The 17,727-nt window shown below is 44.0% G+C and overlaps 1 protein-coding gene across 2 annotated transcripts in view; it reads right to left on the bottom strand.

Moving 5' to 3' along the window:
* Positions 1-17,727, bottom strand: part of LOC144234340 (kalirin) — a 479,489-nt gene that overhangs the window by 268,084 nt on the left and 193,678 nt on the right. For both annotated transcript variants that reach the window (XM_077767624.1, XM_077767625.1), the window contains exon 3: positions 12,808-12,922. In XM_077767624.1, coding sequence (XP_077623750.1) covers positions 12,808-12,922 — 115 coding nt within the window. The remainder of the gene's footprint in view (positions 1-12,807; positions 12,923-17,727) is intronic.

The raw sequence follows: 17,727 nt of genomic DNA, 5'->3' as shown, positions 1-17,727 counted from the left end.
GGTTAATTCCATTTAACTGGTATGCCTGTTTAACCATTGCCTTGAAAACATTCAATTTTGTCTTTTCCAGTGGATCCTAGAACTTCAAACAGACTGTGAGTCATCCCAAGGGCAAGAACTGGGTGCCCCCTCACTAACCCATAAGTTCAGGGGTAACCTGAAAAAGCCAGAGGATTACTGGACCATTCTCTCTGAGCTGTGCATATATAAGAACTAAACAATCATCCTGTGTGTGCACCGAATGAAATCTCGACCCATTGGCAGGCGTCCTAGTGGAACACCCCACCATGATCAAGGCTGGTGAAGGGTAGGAGTGATTCTTGCCTTCTTCCAAGTCCAAAACAGAGAGTTTCCTTCCAGGAAATGGGTTTGAGGCCTGAGTTTCTTTCAGAGGAAAACAGCTTACCTTTGGGAGATAAGTGCACATTACCTTCCTGGGCAGAGAATCGGCGGAGAGGGGCAAGTCACAGTACTTGGTTAAGACCCGGCCTCAGGTACCAGGCCAAGAGTTTCTGTGCAAACCTGGCCCATGAATTACTAGGGATGACAAGAGATGAACTTCCAGCTAACAACGGCACAGCAGAGTCTAGGAGACGCAAGGGGAGAAAAACATTGGTTTGGGGGTTTTCGAGTAGCTAGAATGAGATGGGGTGGGATGGGGGGAGGCTCTAAGAGGAAGGAAAAGAACGGGCAGGGCCATCAGGACACACACGTGGATATGTCAGTAAATTATCCAGAAAAGCATTTGTCCTGAGTCACCACAGCTCTGACAAAGTGCTCCTGTCTGGGTTCCCGGAGAAGTGGGGCTGGCGGTCACACCTGCGCAATTTGGAAACAGGAATACCCCTCCTCGGTGAGACAGAGTCCACACCATGACCTCGCATGCGCCTCCATGCTTCATCTTCTGGCAAAGGGCTCTGCCTTCTCTCTGCCGCAGAGCCAGTCCACCCACACCCTGAGGGTACTGCCTGTGGGTACAGTCCTTTACACAGGAAAGGCGACATCCCAAAGGAAACCTGCGTCTGGCCTCACCGACTCCATGTCTAGAAGACAGAAAGAACCTGGCACTGGCCCTGAGGGTTCCAGGCACAAGACACTGCCGTTTCCCCTTGGGGAGCTCCCGGTCTAATGGAATTCTGCCAACTTGCGAGGCGCTGTTGTACAAACTCACTAAACAAGACTTGCCATCTCTGCCCTCAAGAAGCTCACTATTCATCAAGGAGAAAGGACTGTGGACAGTCAGAACTTAGTGAAGAGACAGGGACCATCACAACTTTATTATGAATTTTCTAGATTTGAAAGTCTTTTTCAAACATTGTTCAAATTATTTGTTCTGTTTAAATGATTGATGCTGACCTTTCAAGAATTTTTTAAGTGTTTTTATTTAAAGCAATCCAAGAAGAGAAGAGATGAAGTGGAACAGACAAAAAGGAGACATTCTTCTTTAAGTAAAAGTTACAGTGGCAAACTGGTACAGAAATTTTTTGCAACTAGAGAGTATATTCACCAGGATTATACTTTCAGCAACAAAAAGTCCTAGGTTGTGGTGTTTTTCTTGTTCTCATCTTCTGTGTTCAGACAAAGAAAACTGTCTAAAGGCAAGGCTTTAAAAGACAAATGAAGACTTTTATCTTCAATGTTTGTGGCTGATGAAAATAGCAAGGGATATAGGAGAAGTTCCAAGAGGTAAGTATGCTTGGGGCACTGTGACTTGAGTCTACCTTAGATGGAAGACAAACCAATAGGAAGGATTTTTTTTTTTTAATTTGAAAAAATTAGAAAAAGAAAACTTTATAAAACAAAGTTAAAAATTGGTCTAGATATACCACATTATTTATGCATTTTCCCCAAAAATACCAGCATAAAATTCCCAGTTTCAAATGGCAATTATTATATACCCAAGTTAAATATTTTCACAAACATAATGTTATTGAATATGCACTAACATTCTCTGAGAAAGCTTATATTAAACCCATTTTGGGGGTGCCTGGGTGGCTCAGTTGGTTAAGCATCCAACTTCGGCTCAGGTCATGATCTCATGGTTTGTGGGTTCGAGCCCCGCACTGGGCTCTGTGCTGACAGCTAGCTCAGAGCCTGGAGCCTGCTTCAGATTCTGTCTGTCTGTCTCTCTCTCTTACCCTCCCCTGATCAGGCTGCCTCTCTCTCTCTCTCTCTCTCTCTCTCTCCCCCCCCCTCTCTCTCAGAAATAAATAAAACATTAAAAAAAATTCTTTAAGCCATTTTGTAGTTGGAAAAAAGTTATTACTTGATGCTTACTTAATGTTCAGTATTTTAATAAAATTTTAAAATGTAAAGTCTTGAAAACCCAAGGTCTAATGAGGAGAGAGCAGAATACTATCATTTAGAGCCTCTGATAAAACCTGTCTGTGTCTTTGGGTAGCTGAGCAGAGGAGCTCCACCACTTGGGGGCAGCATGCCTACCTTGCCAGCATGTATATAATAAAGAAAATCTCTCTACAAAATTAGTTTTATAACATAAAATGTCATATATGCCTAAAAATGTCCACCACCCCAAACACCAGTAAAGGACACATGATAAGACCTAACCAATGATAGGTGAAGCAAGAAATACAAAACATGTCAAAAATAATCATATTGTAGAGAAGAGAAAAACAGCCTCAAATCTAGAATCCACTAAGAAGAAGAAAAATAGATCCTTTTTCTCCAGTGCTAGGCTGTCTCTCCAGCATCTATGTTCAGGGAACTCCCTTATTTCCAACACTGACAAATAAATCAGAACTAAATTTAAATCATCCTGATTCCCTAGCATGAATTCCAGAAAAACCTGCAGTGGGACTTATTTCACCAGTCATGTTAAAATGTACCTAATCAAGGCAGCACCAGAAATGTCAGCTTCCCAGTCACCTTGCTGTTGATGAGCCATAACCTTCAGCAGCCCAAAGCAGAAAATGCAGGGCTACACTTAAGCTTTGGAGACTCACTCGCCACTGCTGCCCAGAGACAAACTCCAAGGAGACCTAACTTGGAAGGCAGATAAGGACTTCAGTTCAGATGAGCGCAGAGCAGGTTAACAACCACTTTAAGCCAAGCCAAGAACTGACTGGCTGCACAACCAGCCAAGGAGCTGAAACACATCCAAAGGCAAAACTAAAAACTCACCGTGGGCAAAAAGCAATTAAGGCCTTCTAGATTTCATATCAGATCCAACCTTCAATGTATGGTTCCCATTAAGAGGACTATTAGTTCAGGAAAATAAAAAGATCTGACAGACCCCCAAAGGGGAGGCCTTGTGATTAAGAGGACTATTAGTTCAGGAAAATAAAAAGATCTGACAGACCCCCAAAGGGGAGGCCTTGTGACCAACTCCTTTACTCTTTTCAAATCCAGGATCGGGCTTAGGTGTGTAACACATGACCGTACATTTGGGTTTCTTGATGATGGTGATAACAATGTTTGCACAGTGGGGCCTGGTTATCGATGAGCAAATAAACAAATCTGGAGAAATGTCAAGACTTGGAAGTCTAAGGCAAAGCATACTGAAATATAAATTGGGAAATTTGGAAAGCAATTTGGCAATATGAGTCACTAGCCTTAAAAAAAATCTATGATTGCCATAAATCTATCCCAAAGAAAGTATCTAAAAAGTAGATAAGAGTTTATACACAAAGGTGTTTACTGGGAGTTTATATATAGCGATGAAGTTTTGAAAATGATAGGGTCAATTAAAATATGATGCATTCTAAGGCATACTATTATGCATAAAAAGTCTTGAATGTTATGAAAATATTCTTCTGGTATAATGTCAAGTGGAATAAAACAAGAAGCAAAATTAAATGAGCAATATAATTCAATTATTTTTTTAAAAGCTCTAAATGAAAAAAGACAGGAAGGAAATATGTCAATATATTAATTGTCCCTATCTCTACATGATAGAGTNCGAACCCACTAACCGCGAGATCGTGACCTAAGCGAAAGTCGGACGATTAACTGACTAAGCCACCCAGGCGCCCCTAAAGTACTGTCTTTAATTCTTTATATTTTTCTATACTTATTTTCTGTATTAAAGAAGTGGTTTTCTAACTAATAGAAGAGATTAAGACTTNGAGAGAGAGGGAGACACAGAATCTGAAATAGCTCCAGGCTGGGAGCTGGCTGTCAGCACAGAGCCCGATGCACGGCTGGAACCCACAAACTGTGAGATCATGACATGAGCTGAAGTCGGACGCCCAACCGACTGAGCCACCCAGGTGCCCCTCATTCAGTGTTTCTTATAAGCTTGCTAGATGGTTCTGACCTCACTGCTATCACTGCAATGAGCTCTAATCCTAACCTTAAGCATCTCCCTAATCCTGACTTTGACAAAACAGTGCCAGAGTCAATGAAGGACAGGTGATAAAATGAGGTCCTTAATTTCTTTCTTTTTTTTTTTTTTTTTTAATATTTTAAGTTTATTTATTTTGAGAGAGAGAGAACAAGCAGGAGAGGAACAGAGAGAACTGGGGAGAGAGAGAATCCCAACCAAGCTCCACACTGTCAGTGCAGAGTTCAGTGTGGGGCTTGAACTCACAAACTGTGAGATCATAACCTGAGCCAAAATAAAAAGTCAGTGGCTTAATGGCCAGAGCCACCCAGGTGCCCCCAAGGTCCCTACTTTCAAGCGGAAAAAAAAAAAAAAAAAAAAGGGAAAGACCTACCATTTGTTCTCAACCCCTTCTGAGTACCAAGTCCTGGGCAAGGTTCCATCTACATGTTCTTGTATAACCCTCACCCCCACTGTGTTTGGTAATCCCTTTATGCCTCTTTTACAAGGTAGGGAAATTGTGAGCAAGCAAACACATTTCTCCTTCTAGAGCAGAAGTTTCTAGGTTCATTCTTCTTGGGCTGAACCCCCTGCCTCATTTCCAGGATCAGGACTTTGAGCCCACTCGTCCTTCTCTGCTAGTCCACTACTGTTAGCTCCACTCCCACCAAGTTCAAGTCCCTTCCAAGGGTCACACCGAAGATGCATGTACAGGACAAACAACGCTCCTCTCTCCATCAGGAATGCTTTGACCAATGCTGGGTCCTTGATCTATCACCCAAAGACATTCACTGGTTCCTGGAATAACCAGGCCTACTTCCCATAGTTACTTCATTACCACATGGTTTCTGCCTCTGATCATCCAGATTATTGTTCTCCAGGGAATCACAAATGCATGCCTCTACATTTGAAGTACTACCACTAGCGCTCCCTCCACCACACAGCTGCTTTTCACAGGGTTTCACAAGCCCCTTCTGGCCCCTCAGCCCCATCAGGGCCGTGCCAGCCACACCTGCCAAGCCCAGCAATGGCATGGTCAAGGAAGTAAACCACTTTCAAAATGCATACCAGCAGAATGCTAATGCCAGAAATGTGCCTTTGCCACCAGAGCAGTGCAGAAGATAAACCAGACAGGTAGCTGAGTGAAAGAAAAGACTCAGATCCAAGAAAACTGAATAGGACTACTATCCTTAGAGTACAATAGAGACCAGGCTTTACATGCAGGGTACCTGCTATTGATAGTTTTTTACTTATCTCTTTAAATAGTGTCCATGGTCTTAAGTGCTTCTGCTTTTCACTACATCTCTTGGTGTTATGTGGTCACTAAGCATAGGTGACTATCATCCATGGATGAGTATAAATAAGGAGCATTTACACATCTATAACTGGAGAAATTCTGAGGCACTCCCCACAACCGCCACCATTGTCCAGCACATCCACAGCCACCACAGCTGCCTTAACCAGTAGAAACCCAGCTGGGAGGCAACTGCAACCTGCATTCCACACCTGCAGCAACCTTCAGACTTAGAATCTAAAGAAAACCTTAGAGAAAGCAGGTTTGATGCATAGATCGTTGCTGCCCACCATCATTACACCTGTCTGCTCCCTCATCTCCTTACCACCCTCTACCACTGTCCTGTTGCAATCCAATCTTTAGCCCTTCCTACTCTCCCCAGATGTGTCCCCTGTATTCCATCATCATGGCTCCCTTTATTCTGGCTCCTCATCCCTTCAGTGGAAAAAAATTCAAGCTCTAGTGCTAAAGCATCTGGCTTCATGTTATACTGGCTGTGTGTCCATAGGCAAGTTACCTAACCTCTCGGAGCCACAGTCCCTCATATGTAAAAGAGGAAATAAATCATGCCTACCTCAAAGTGCTGTAAGAATTAAGTTATGCATGTAAAGTACTTATAATAGCACAATAATGTAGGTTAAAGATAATAATAATGGCTACCATTTATTTATTACTTAACATATCAATTTCAGGGGTTGGACACATAGTCTCCTCCTCACTTAAAATCACATCTGAAAATTCATCCATGTTGTTGAATACCATAGCAGTTAAAAAAGCTAGCCAAAGAAAACTACATATGGTATGATACTATTTGTATAAAACTCAAAAATAAGCAAAACTAGAGGCACCTAGGTGGTTCAGTCAGTTAAGTGTACAACTTTGGCTCATGTGATGATCTCACAGTTCATGGGTTCGAGCCCCCATCAGGCTCTGTGCCGACAGCTTGGAGCCTGGAGCCTGCTTTGGGTTCTGTGTCTCCCTCTCTTTCTGCCCTTTCCCTGCTCATTCTCTCTCTCTCTCTCTCAAAAATTAATAAATGTAAAAATAAATTTTTAAAAAAACAAGCAAAATTAAGCAATATATTGTTTATGAAAACATGTGGTAAACTACACCAAAATAGCAAGATGATAAACACAAAACTCAGAATAGTGGTTGTTTCTGGGGGAGGCAAGGGGGTTCAGGGTGGAGAGGAGCTACAGGTAGCTTCAATTATAATATAATAATAATATAAAAATTATTATTATTATTATTATTATCCTACTTTAGGAGACAGACTAAGAAGTACTGAGTGTCTGGGTGCTAAAGAGAGATTGCTAGATAATTCTTCACAACACACTTGTGGGATGGGCAGTCTTTTCCTAAATTTAAAATCAGAACATTAGACTCAGAAATATTGAATAATATGCCTCAGGTCTCACCCCATGCCAAATATCTTCCATTTGCCCCTCCAAATCCATTCTCCATCCTCTCCCCTCAACCTGGTACCATGGGAAGTTGACCCACATGGACTGCATCAATGGGTTCACCTGGCTATGGCTGCATTCAGTCAATAACAATGACAGGAGGTCAGAGAATGAGAGGACAGTGAAGTAAGAGTCTGGATTCCCCTTGCCCCCCACCACGGAATCACCCAAAGCCACAGCTCCTGTCAGGTGGCCCTCTCACACAGCCATCTCTCTCCAGATTCTAGGAACTGTTCCTCATCTTGCTCCTTCATGCCTAGAAGCAGTAACATCTCCCCTCCCTATTATTTCTAGCCCTGGGATAGCTTGGGAATCCAAACCTTACCGGTTTCCCTGTTGCCTGCCTGTGTGACTGTGAACTGTGCCTTCATTAAACTCTTCTCAGATTACCCAGGTTAAGTGGCCATGAGCTTCCTGACTGAGAAGTGGTAGAGCTGGGATCTCAACCTCAGATTCCTCTGTCCATCCAAGGATGCTCCTCTTCTGTTTGCTGTGAAGGTCTGCACAGCTCCAAGCAAAGTGATCACTAACGAGGGTAGTTACTGTTGTGTTTTTACAATCCTTAGCAGCAGAGTAGAATACTATTTGCTCTTCGGGGCTTGTGTTACACACAGCTTAACAACAGGGACACTTAAGTGCTGTTTCTCAGATTTGTGTAGAATCTGGGAACTGTAATAAAAGTTTTAAGCCCTCTATACATAAGGAACAAAATAAATTTAAAATGAGTGTGAAAAGGCATAAGTTTTAGGCCGATGCTTTCATTGGTCCTATTTTTTGGACCTCCTGTCACTACTGCCTACCTCTTCTTTTAATTGATGATCCCAGAACAAAGGGCAGGATGCCAACAAAACATCTCAATAGGCCCTTGCAATAAAACACACTCAGTGATTATAGTTTGGATACCTAGGACTCTTTCAGGCTGAATATAGTGGGAGGAAACCCTTGTAGCTTTTACCTCCTCATCTTGTAACTGTCTTTCTGGCTCATTTTGTGTATTTCTATTTTCTGGTGATGCTGCACAAAGACAGTGCTGGCTATAAGCCCAATTTATCTCTTGCTGGAGTCAGTAGAACAAGAACAAGTGTTATCAAATAATAAGCTGTGAATATTGGCACCTTGGTTTGATTGGCATTACAGAATATCCCATCTTAATTTCTTGTCATCTTTCCTCACCAGTAGGATATCTACAATTCTTGCCAGAACACTTAGCATCTCAGCTGCCCTGCTAACAGCAGAATTAAGTGGCAGACACATCAAGGGGCTAACAATCAGTGCCCTTAGAAGCAGCAGAAGGTTGGTCATGACAAAGCAGGATAACAAGGACGATGAAGAGGAGGAATTCAATGCAATAAAATAATCCAGGATTTTTTTTTTTACTAGATACTTAGGATTTCCTATTTTAAGTATTTAGTCAACTCTCAATAATCACGGTGAGTAGATTATCCACACTGTGAGCTCTGCCTGGGCAATTATTTACTCTCAGGCTACATTTTCTATCCTGTCCCTCAATTTCTAGGAACATTCATCAGCTGACTGTATCTGAGTATTTGCCTTCTGTTCCTTTCATGTACAAGTAGCTGCAAATAGATAGCAGAGCAGGATTTTTAAAAAAGCTAGCTAAGTATAGCATGGATGACAGTCAAAAAAGATAACATGAGAGCCCACCAAGATGCCTATCCAGGCCCTGGCTCATAGTAGGTACTCAGTAAACATTTGGTGAATTCATTAAATGGACTTATTAGCAAGCTGAACTGGAAGACTTTTCAGGCCCCTCCCCACTCTGATAGTCTGTGATTCCTCAAAACAATATGACAGAAAGTGTGGAGAAGATCCTGGAAATGGGTGGTCAAACCCATCAGGAGCATGACAGGGGTGTTGGAAAAAAACTTAATTCCCACCAATGGATCCCAAAAGAGTAACTAGGACTGTTCCAAACTGTCACACTCCAGGATGATCCTCGGTCCCAAGTGAGGCCCCCAAATTCCCACCAGAGTCCAAAGGAACTAGAAAGCAGTTCTCTTAGGATTTCAGATGTAGACACCATCTGAAGTGAAATCCCAGGCCCTAACTTATTTAGTGAGCCTGAGAAATGAAGTATATGTTACTGGGGGTGATAGCACCCTGTTTTGAGGTCCTAGATTTTATCATGCATTTTTTCCAATATCATAGAAACATAAAATTTGAGGCAAGAAATCTTAGAAATGATCTAATCCAGCCTCCAGCCTAATGGAGGAATTCTTCCTACAACATCCCTAATAGAAGGTCACCCAGTCTCCAATGGACAGGAAGTCCACTTTCTCCAGGGGCAGCAGCATTACTGCTGGACAGCTCCCCAGTGGCTATGTTCTTTCTTCACTTCTACCCATTGATGCATCAGGGACCATGCCTGCTCCCCGCTCTTTGAGACAGCTCTCCTGAGACCTGAAGTCAGGAATCACTGTTCTTCCATTTTCATTCCTGCCAGAAAACATCCTCCAATCCTTCAACTACAGAGACATGCCATTTGTGGATTCTTCAATACACTGTTCCCCTGATAATACTCTAGGTGGTCAACAGCATTCTTAAAATGTCCTGGCAGAGGGACACCTGGGTGGCTCAATCAGTTAAGCATCCGGCTTCACCTCAGGTCATGATCTCACAACTCATGAGTTTGAGCCCTGTGTCAGGTTCTGTCCTGGAATCTGCTTTAGACTCTGTGTCTCCCTCTGTCTCTCTGTCCCTCCCCCAACTTGTTCGTTCGTGTTCTCTCTCTCTCTCTCTCTCAAAAATAAATAAACATTAAAAAATTTTTAAGATGGACTGGCAGAGTTCAGTGTTGCAGAGTTGAATGCAGTGGTCCAGATGTGGCCTGGCTTTCACAGAGGATAGCGAGACTATTTCTTCCCATTCATTTCTAAATTACCACAACCATCTGTTTAATCATCTATTCTAGAATAGTGCCAGAAATGGCCATCAAGATGACTGGTTCCTTAGATTCCAGGATCTTCTTTCATCACTTACTGGTCCTTATTTGCCCACCTTCTGTTGGCCAGCTCATCTCTTATGCTACCAGAACAGTCAATATATTGCACTGCCCTTTATGGTTACTGGTTTTACAAGGTAGGGAAACATCCAGGTTTTACATAACTTTATCAAAATATCTGTTCCTGCTCACCATGACACTCAGTCTGCCTGGCATATAGAGGCTCTAAATATTTGTTAAATAAATAAATAATGAATAAATGCATGAATAAATAAATGACAAAGGTCATCTACAGATGATTACACCAGTCTGTAGAGCACAGTCCACCCCAAAAGGAGGCTGTCATTTAGCTTCCTGGGCCATGACTCAGAATAGACCATTTCTTCTCATCAGTATCACTGACCTCATTTACCTATTCATTTTCATAGTTTCCCTCCTTTCCCAAAGCTGCAGGCTAAGCAGAAGAGTGGCAAATATTATCTGACCCACTGAGTTCTTTGGTTTCCCTCCCCAGATGTCACTTTCTTTAGTTCCAGAATTCTGTTCCAGGTTTTGTTTCCAAAACAAAGTCATAAGTGAACTTGGGGCCAACAGAATTAGGGAGTGATGGGTGGCATGACTATATGGTAAACTCTGCAGCCTGCCGGTACTCACATTCCTCCTGAACAAGCACCCTCGAGACAGAGGCAGCAAGCCCCCAAGAACAATTCGTCCCACTGAAGGCAGCGACAGGATTGTTGCCTCCCACCTGCCAGAACCGGTGAAGTACCTCTTCTGTTCTCAGAGGCAATGCCCGTGACCCCGCTCTGAGAGGCAGAGCTTGCATCTAGTATATTCCTTCAACGACAATGTATTACTTCTCCTTTTCTGTGACCTTCCTCTCAGCCCCTCTTGGGTTTCACTCCCCTTCACCCAGCAGAAATCTTTCCTTTTAATTGTTTCCAATCTATTCTGTCCTATCTTTGCTTCACAAATCAGAATGAAGAAAAGTGTTCTTCCAATTCTTTTACCTTTTATTCTTTAGAAGGTAAGTGTACATTAGCTGCAGGGATGTGATAAACTCCATGAGAACTTTTCTTTTAAATTGCTTTAGAAAATGCCTGGTTTTATGCCTGATAGTAGTATACTTGGGAAAGGTGCTTTTAAAACTGCTTAGCCCCTAGATGACTAAATTGCTAAATTACCTACATCAATCATGGGTTATTTAGTCCACCTTCTTGCCTCTGAGACAGATGGGAATATTTCTTCTGTGCAAAGACCTCCAAGGAAAAAAAAAGAATTCTATTCTATTCTTTATCCAAAGATTCCTACACTCCAGGTTTAGAAGTTCTTCTTTGCATAGAACCCAAGTCCCTTTTGTTACAACTTAAGATCTTTTATCTTTTTTTTTCTGGCCCCCAGTGGATATCATAAAAAAAAAAAAATAGACACTATACGACATCTATTTGTTCACAGCCTTCTGCTTGGGGCTCTTCAGGGCTCCCCACTCTATTCAGTATCCTCCCAAGCACTTGATGTATGCTCTTAAATCTCCTTTACCACCTGCCCATCACCATCCACCAATCCCTTTACATTTGTCTCCCTCATAGTGCTTGCCTCGTTTGACACCTGCTTCAAGAACTAATCAGCGCTTACAACAATTATCCAAGGTCTCCCAGCAGAGGCAGAGCTGAATAAGGAGCTCCACTCTGTAATTTACTAATTCTCCTATAAAATGCAGAGACAAGAAGAAGATTTTGAAGGCCCAAGGTACCACTTCTCACTTGCCACAACAAACACTTGACAGGCTCCAGCTCCATTAAGTGGCAGAGAACAGAAATCCCTCTGGCCAAGTCCAAGGACAGGAGAGCCCTGGATCAGGAGTCAGGAGGGCAAAGTTCTAGGCCAACCACTGACACTGATGCCCAGTGAGCAGTTCTCATCCCTACTGACCCTGATTCCTAAGCAGAGCACAACACGTAGTTGCCTAGACTGCTTCTCAGGGCTCTTCCAACATTCACATGCTATGATTCTCAGAATCTACAAAGGCTTCTCTTCTCCCTTCTTAAAAAATACAGACCATAGTCTCAACATGTCTCTCTCCACCACCTCCATGGTCAGCACCACCTGGAAATGCTTGGAAACCAATGTTTCTCAACCTGTTAAAACGATCATTGTTCCCTGCCCCAAATGAACTTTTTAATGCTTCTTTTCCTTAATTCTCACATCCAGTGAAAATTTAATGCCATAAATATATTGTATACCTTTTTAGGTACACTATATATATCTGGGCTTAATACATAAAAGAACAGGTTTTTGCTATATCCCCACCCCACACCCCACTGCCAAGAACCGTTTTTATCCCCCTTAGAGACAATATCAACCCTACTGAAAACATGTGATCTGGATTGGGCTGAGGGCTGAGTCTAGCTGTATGATACAATTGGGGTTATTTGTCCCCAACTCCAAAAGCCATAAATGTATTCACAAGCCGGAAGTTTTGAAAACAATCCATTGCACAAGCCAGAGTGGAATCAGCCAAATTTTCTACTTCCCTAAGAAAAATAGCAGCTTCCCACCCTCTTTCCCAGGCCGTATCCTGGTCCTCACCTCGGCCCAGGGCTCCCACTCCATTCACAGGGGTCCCAGCAGTAACAAAGGGAATGGTGAGAACAAGGTGAACAATGGGTGACATTGTTCCAGAAATAATTGGAATCCACTTCAAGGTCAGAAACAACTGCCCTGGCAGGGATGGAGGCTCATCCCAGCTCACTTACATCAGCCCAGCTCCTCACCCCTGCCCTGCAGGACATTCCCCTCACCTCACCTTGGCACGCTGGCCAGATAGGTCACGAGTTTCCGCAGGTCTTCCTGTCTTATTCTGTCATGATTGCTGCGAGCAGGGAAGGTCAGAATAGGTCCACCTCGCTTATCACGGCCCCCTGCAGGGAGGAAGAGGAGGGCAGTTAAGAAGACCAGCCAGAAAGCATGCCGCACAGAAAAAAGAATTCCACCTGAGTGCTGGATGAAATAGGCTAGAAATATGGTGCCCAGGGAAACGTGGTCACTGGTTAGGTGAAGGGATTGGGGGTTGAATGTGGTTAACACGTGTAACCTTGGGCAAGTCTTTGGACTTCTCTGACAACCTCATCTGCAAAGTGCACCTAAAAATAATGATGTGCATTTTACAGGGTTGCCACAAAGACTGATGGGATGGCACCTGGGGAAGCACTTTGGAATGTAAGGCTCTCCACAAATGTGAGATGATAATAAAGCGGTGGTGACTTGCTCTCATTGAGAAAACAACCTATTGAATGTGCTATGGTCTTTGGAAACTTAACCTTCAATTCACTTCTCTTTGCAGACCTCTGTGAGGTAAAAGTGCTCAGGATTAACTGACTACTGTAGTGAGAAACCCTTGAAGTATCCATCCAGAACATCACTGCTGGAGGTTTTTAGATTCGTTGAAAAGATGTTAAGTGCTTTCCACCCCTGCCTGTCTGCCTGCCTGAGGTGCCACCTGTCACTCCTGCTGCAAGAGTATAGGAATCTTGATCAGAAACAAGGATGCTCAAGGTCTTAATCATGGCAAATGCATATGTACACACTATGATTATAAATGTTTCTAAATATCACATTAAAACAAGCAGGAAGGAGTACAGTTAAATGACAATCATTGTTGCTAGTAGAAGGCTAGGATTTTGCATGGTTGCTTTTTCTTTCTTCTTTTTTCTAAATTTTCTATTTGCTATTTATTTGAGAATTTAAAGATCTATTCTTTAATGGGTGCTATGATTAGGAAGCAGAGCCAAGTTTCTCAGGAGAGTCACAGAGGACAAAGCTAAGGTATATGCTTACAGGCACTGGTTATTATGCAGAGAAAACCTGTGTCATTATCACAGACCCTTGCACATCCCAGGCAGTTGCCTGACATCCTCCTGAGTGGGGACCACAAGGGGATATAATGCAAGAAGGAGGAGGCATGGGCATCACCAATACTAGAAAAGAAGCTAAAAGCTCAGCCCTCTGAAGAAGTAGCTCTTCAAGGAAAGGCAGAACCACCCAGGGTCCCCACCCAAGTGTGAGTAATGTGAGTAACATGAATAATGTTCCCCTCTTATGGGTTCAGAAGCCATACAGACAGAAAGGAACCCCGACAAACAAAATATAAACCATTCCAGGATACTCCTGAGGAGGAAATAGGAAGGCTGCAAATAGAAAAGGATCAAACAAGATCAAGCCACTGAGGGACGTGCCCTGATGGGAAATCGTTTTAGCAGTACCACCTCCACCTCCAGCCCCACAGTGGGGCGATTTGCATAGACACACCACAGGTTGGACCTGGGCCCCCGGCTCCAGACCTTCTGTGCCACGGGTCCTGGTTCCTTGTATGAAAAATCACCCCCCCATTCATCTACCTTGGAAACAATACCCATTTTCCAACTGCCTTCCACATGAGGAAAAGGAAGCAGAAGGATTATGGAAGGTTTCCCAAAAGCTGGGAGCATCTCCTCTACCCTCAACCTTTCTCTGAAGCCTTGATCCACCCTGGATTTGCACTCCTAGGTGGTTTTAACTGCAGTTATTGCCTTTCTTCCCGACTTTCCTTAGACACAGTACAGCCATGATAATATGGAGTGCCAAGACTGGCTTGACTGGCAAAGACTCACTAAGAATTTCGTAGGACTGTTGGAACTGTCTTTCCTGACCTAGAGCCAGTTCTGCCCCTGGAGACAAGAGTTTCATAAATATGGCTGGGGAAAGTTCCAGATGGCAGAAGAGGGGGAAGGAAGGGAGAAAGCCTGGGTCAGCGCAGCCCTCTCCCTTCAGTAAGCATGGGTAAGGATTCAAGAGGGGGCAGCAGGATCAGCCAGATGTTTCTCAGAAAGGAGATGATCTTGCAAGTGAGTAGGAAGCAGGGGAGGAAGGGACACAGTGAAAGAGAATCACTGTGCTGCAAAGAGTGGGACAATGGGTAGAATGAGGCCTCAGAGCCACTGCAAGAGGAGAGGTCCTATCCCCTTCTCTGAAGCAGGCTGATAGAACTCAGAGAGGGAGGAGGAAAGAAATAAATTAAGGAGTGGGAGGCATTCAGCATGCCTGGCGAATACTGCTCTTTAGGTGAAATAGCAAATGAGGTCACCTGTCAAAGGTCAGGATAGGCTCGAGGTGCTGGGAGAAAGGGGAGAAGACCATCACTGGCCAGCATCTCTAGAGAATGAATAGCAGGGCTGTGTATGAGGTTGACTAAAAGAAATAAGGCAGGGAACTGGAGCACAGTGAGAGCTCTGCTGGGAGGTCTAGCCATCCTATCTATGTTAGGCTCTAACTTGAGTGAAGGCAGAATAAATCTAATGCACGCATAAGTGGAAAGGGCCCAGTGCAGGTAGGGAATGTCCTACTGGATCATAATTTCCCAGAGAAGAGGGGACAGATGTTTTGGTCATCTGATATCCATCCTTTCCCAACTTATAGGAGAACACCAGAAAAGGTCAAAGGCTAAGTCCATGGACACACATATCAAGGGTTAAGCTCTTAGATATTCATAACCTAAATAGTGAGGTGGGAAACTTTGGTGCCAAAGAGGCTGGGAACCATGATGGTATAGGATTGGATGGATTGTTGATATGGTGTTGAAATTACAGAGGGTGATAAGCAGGGATGAAGAAATGAGAATCCTCCCTGCTGAAGTCAGTGTGTGTTATAGAGGTGGATCCCAGAGGGTACGAGACACAAGTAGCCGAGTTTTGAAAAGGTGCTGGCATTCCTTTACTCATCACATTCCTGCCGTGGGCCTGTGCGTGCGAGGCTTTGGTGCCAGGAGCTACAGAACAGGGATAAAGAGGATGAAGAGGGAGGGGACAGTCTGATGTTCTAGAAGTAGCACAGATCCCTTTCCAGAGAGGCAGGGCAGGATAGGGTTGAAGAAGAGGCAAGGCCAAAAGTAGGGACCATTAGGGCTTCCCTGACAGAGCCAGAGGAACAATGGTGCTCAAAATTTTCAGGGGATATCAGGCTCCAGTTAGGGAAACTGAGGAAGGTGGAGGGTAGTGGGACAAGAAAAATACACTGAGGGCATCATGCCAAAAGTTTGGTCCATGTAACAACAGTTCTGCAAGATGTTAATGGATACACATGAATTTCTTAAGGAAACGAGGTTATTCTGTAGTTTGGAAGATACTTTCACGTGTTTAATGCCTATGTGCTTTAATGAACACAGCACATCTCCATGAGGTGGTTATAATATGCATTTCCCAAACTTTTTAAAGCATAGAACCCCTTTTCCTGTTTTTGAGGATCATCTTGTGGGACTGCTGTTCCGAGGAACATACTTTGAGAAACACAGGTCCAGGGTACAAGACTGTACCACAGCAGCATGGAGTTTCCAGGGAACATAGAGAACATTGGTGGGAGATCAGGAGGCAGAGAGGGACCTCGGGGAGTGGCCACAAGGAGGGTGTGAGTGCACAGAAAGGTAATAGGGGTGAAATGAGCCCTGTATACACAGATTGGATAAAAGGCACAAATGGGTGCTGCGAGTGGGAGGCATATGCACTCAAAGGAAGCCAGTGAGGGCAAAGGCGGAGCCCACAGGTTGTGACTACAGAGCAGAAGGACCAGGCTGAAATGACAGAGGCTCCCTGAGGCACAGCCACACATCCCGTCTCTCACACACGTGCACACGCCCACACGCAGAAGCTGCTGGGCTGCCCTGGATTATTCCAAATGTGCGTTTCCATGGCAGCACGCTTTCCTTTGCCCTGGCCACGCTGGGGGCAGGCATAAGAGGCAGTTCGTTTCTCTGCTCACCACCTTCCTTCTCAGAAAGAAATGCAGCTGCCACACTGTATTATTTAATTCTGGTTTCTTTGTTTTGTTTTGTTCTTGTGTTTTGTCTTTTAAAAGCTCCAGATAGAAGAGGCTTTATTGGTTGGTTTCTTGTTTCTGTTTTTTGTTTTGTTTTGCTTTTGCTTTATTTTTAATGCAGCCAGCTGTCTCCCTAGCATCCTCAGCATCCTTCCCAGGCATGGAAAGACAATGTTCCCTAGGCCCAAAAGCTCCTGGTACCACGTGCAGATGAATAAGATGTACTCCAGGCTGGTCAGCCCACATCAGTACAGGGAGTGAGGTGCACAGCCCCAGCCCCCTTGCTCCTGCTCTGGGAAGCATCTACCTGCCTCATGCTGGACTGTCTTCCTGGCACATTGTTTCTATGTACTCCCTTAGAACAACTCTCTCAAGTTGGGAAGGTTTTTCCCAACACTGACTGAGTCCTACCTCAGGGAACCAAATGAATTCACATGGGAAAAAATAAACCATGAACAATCAAACAAGGGTCCCCATGTCAGAGTTTACTGTATCTGCACTCATATGCCCTGAACTGATGCAGAACAGGATGATGTTCAAAGGCTCTGCATTAAAGCCAGGCAGGCCTCCTAGAGGAGGCAAAGTGAGAACTTACTTAGGAAGAACAGAAGCTCAAACTGGCAGAAGGTGTCGGTAAAGCACTGCAGGTAGAGGAAGTTTGGGGACAAGATAAATGGGAGGATTAGCAGGAGACCCAGAGGACAGGAGAGACTTCAGGTTAAATGAAGCTTAGGGCCCTAAAGAAGAAAAAATCTGATTGAACTCTACTCAGGAGTAGAAAGTAAACAAAAGAGGCTGTGGGCCAGGCTATGGGCAGCAGCAAAAGTCAGGGGCTTACACTGCCCAGCGCCCCTCAGGACCTCCACATGAGGTCCTCCCA

Source organism: Crocuta crocuta, unplaced genomic scaffold (genome assembly GCF_008692635.1).
Source record: "Crocuta crocuta isolate KB4526 unplaced genomic scaffold, BGI_CrCroc_1.0 scaffold45, whole genome shotgun sequence".
Taxonomy (NCBI): Eukaryota; Metazoa; Chordata; class Mammalia; order Carnivora; family Hyaenidae; genus Crocuta; species Crocuta crocuta.
Note: the sequence above shows the minus strand (reverse complement) of the source record. Positions and strands in the feature narration are given on the sequence as shown.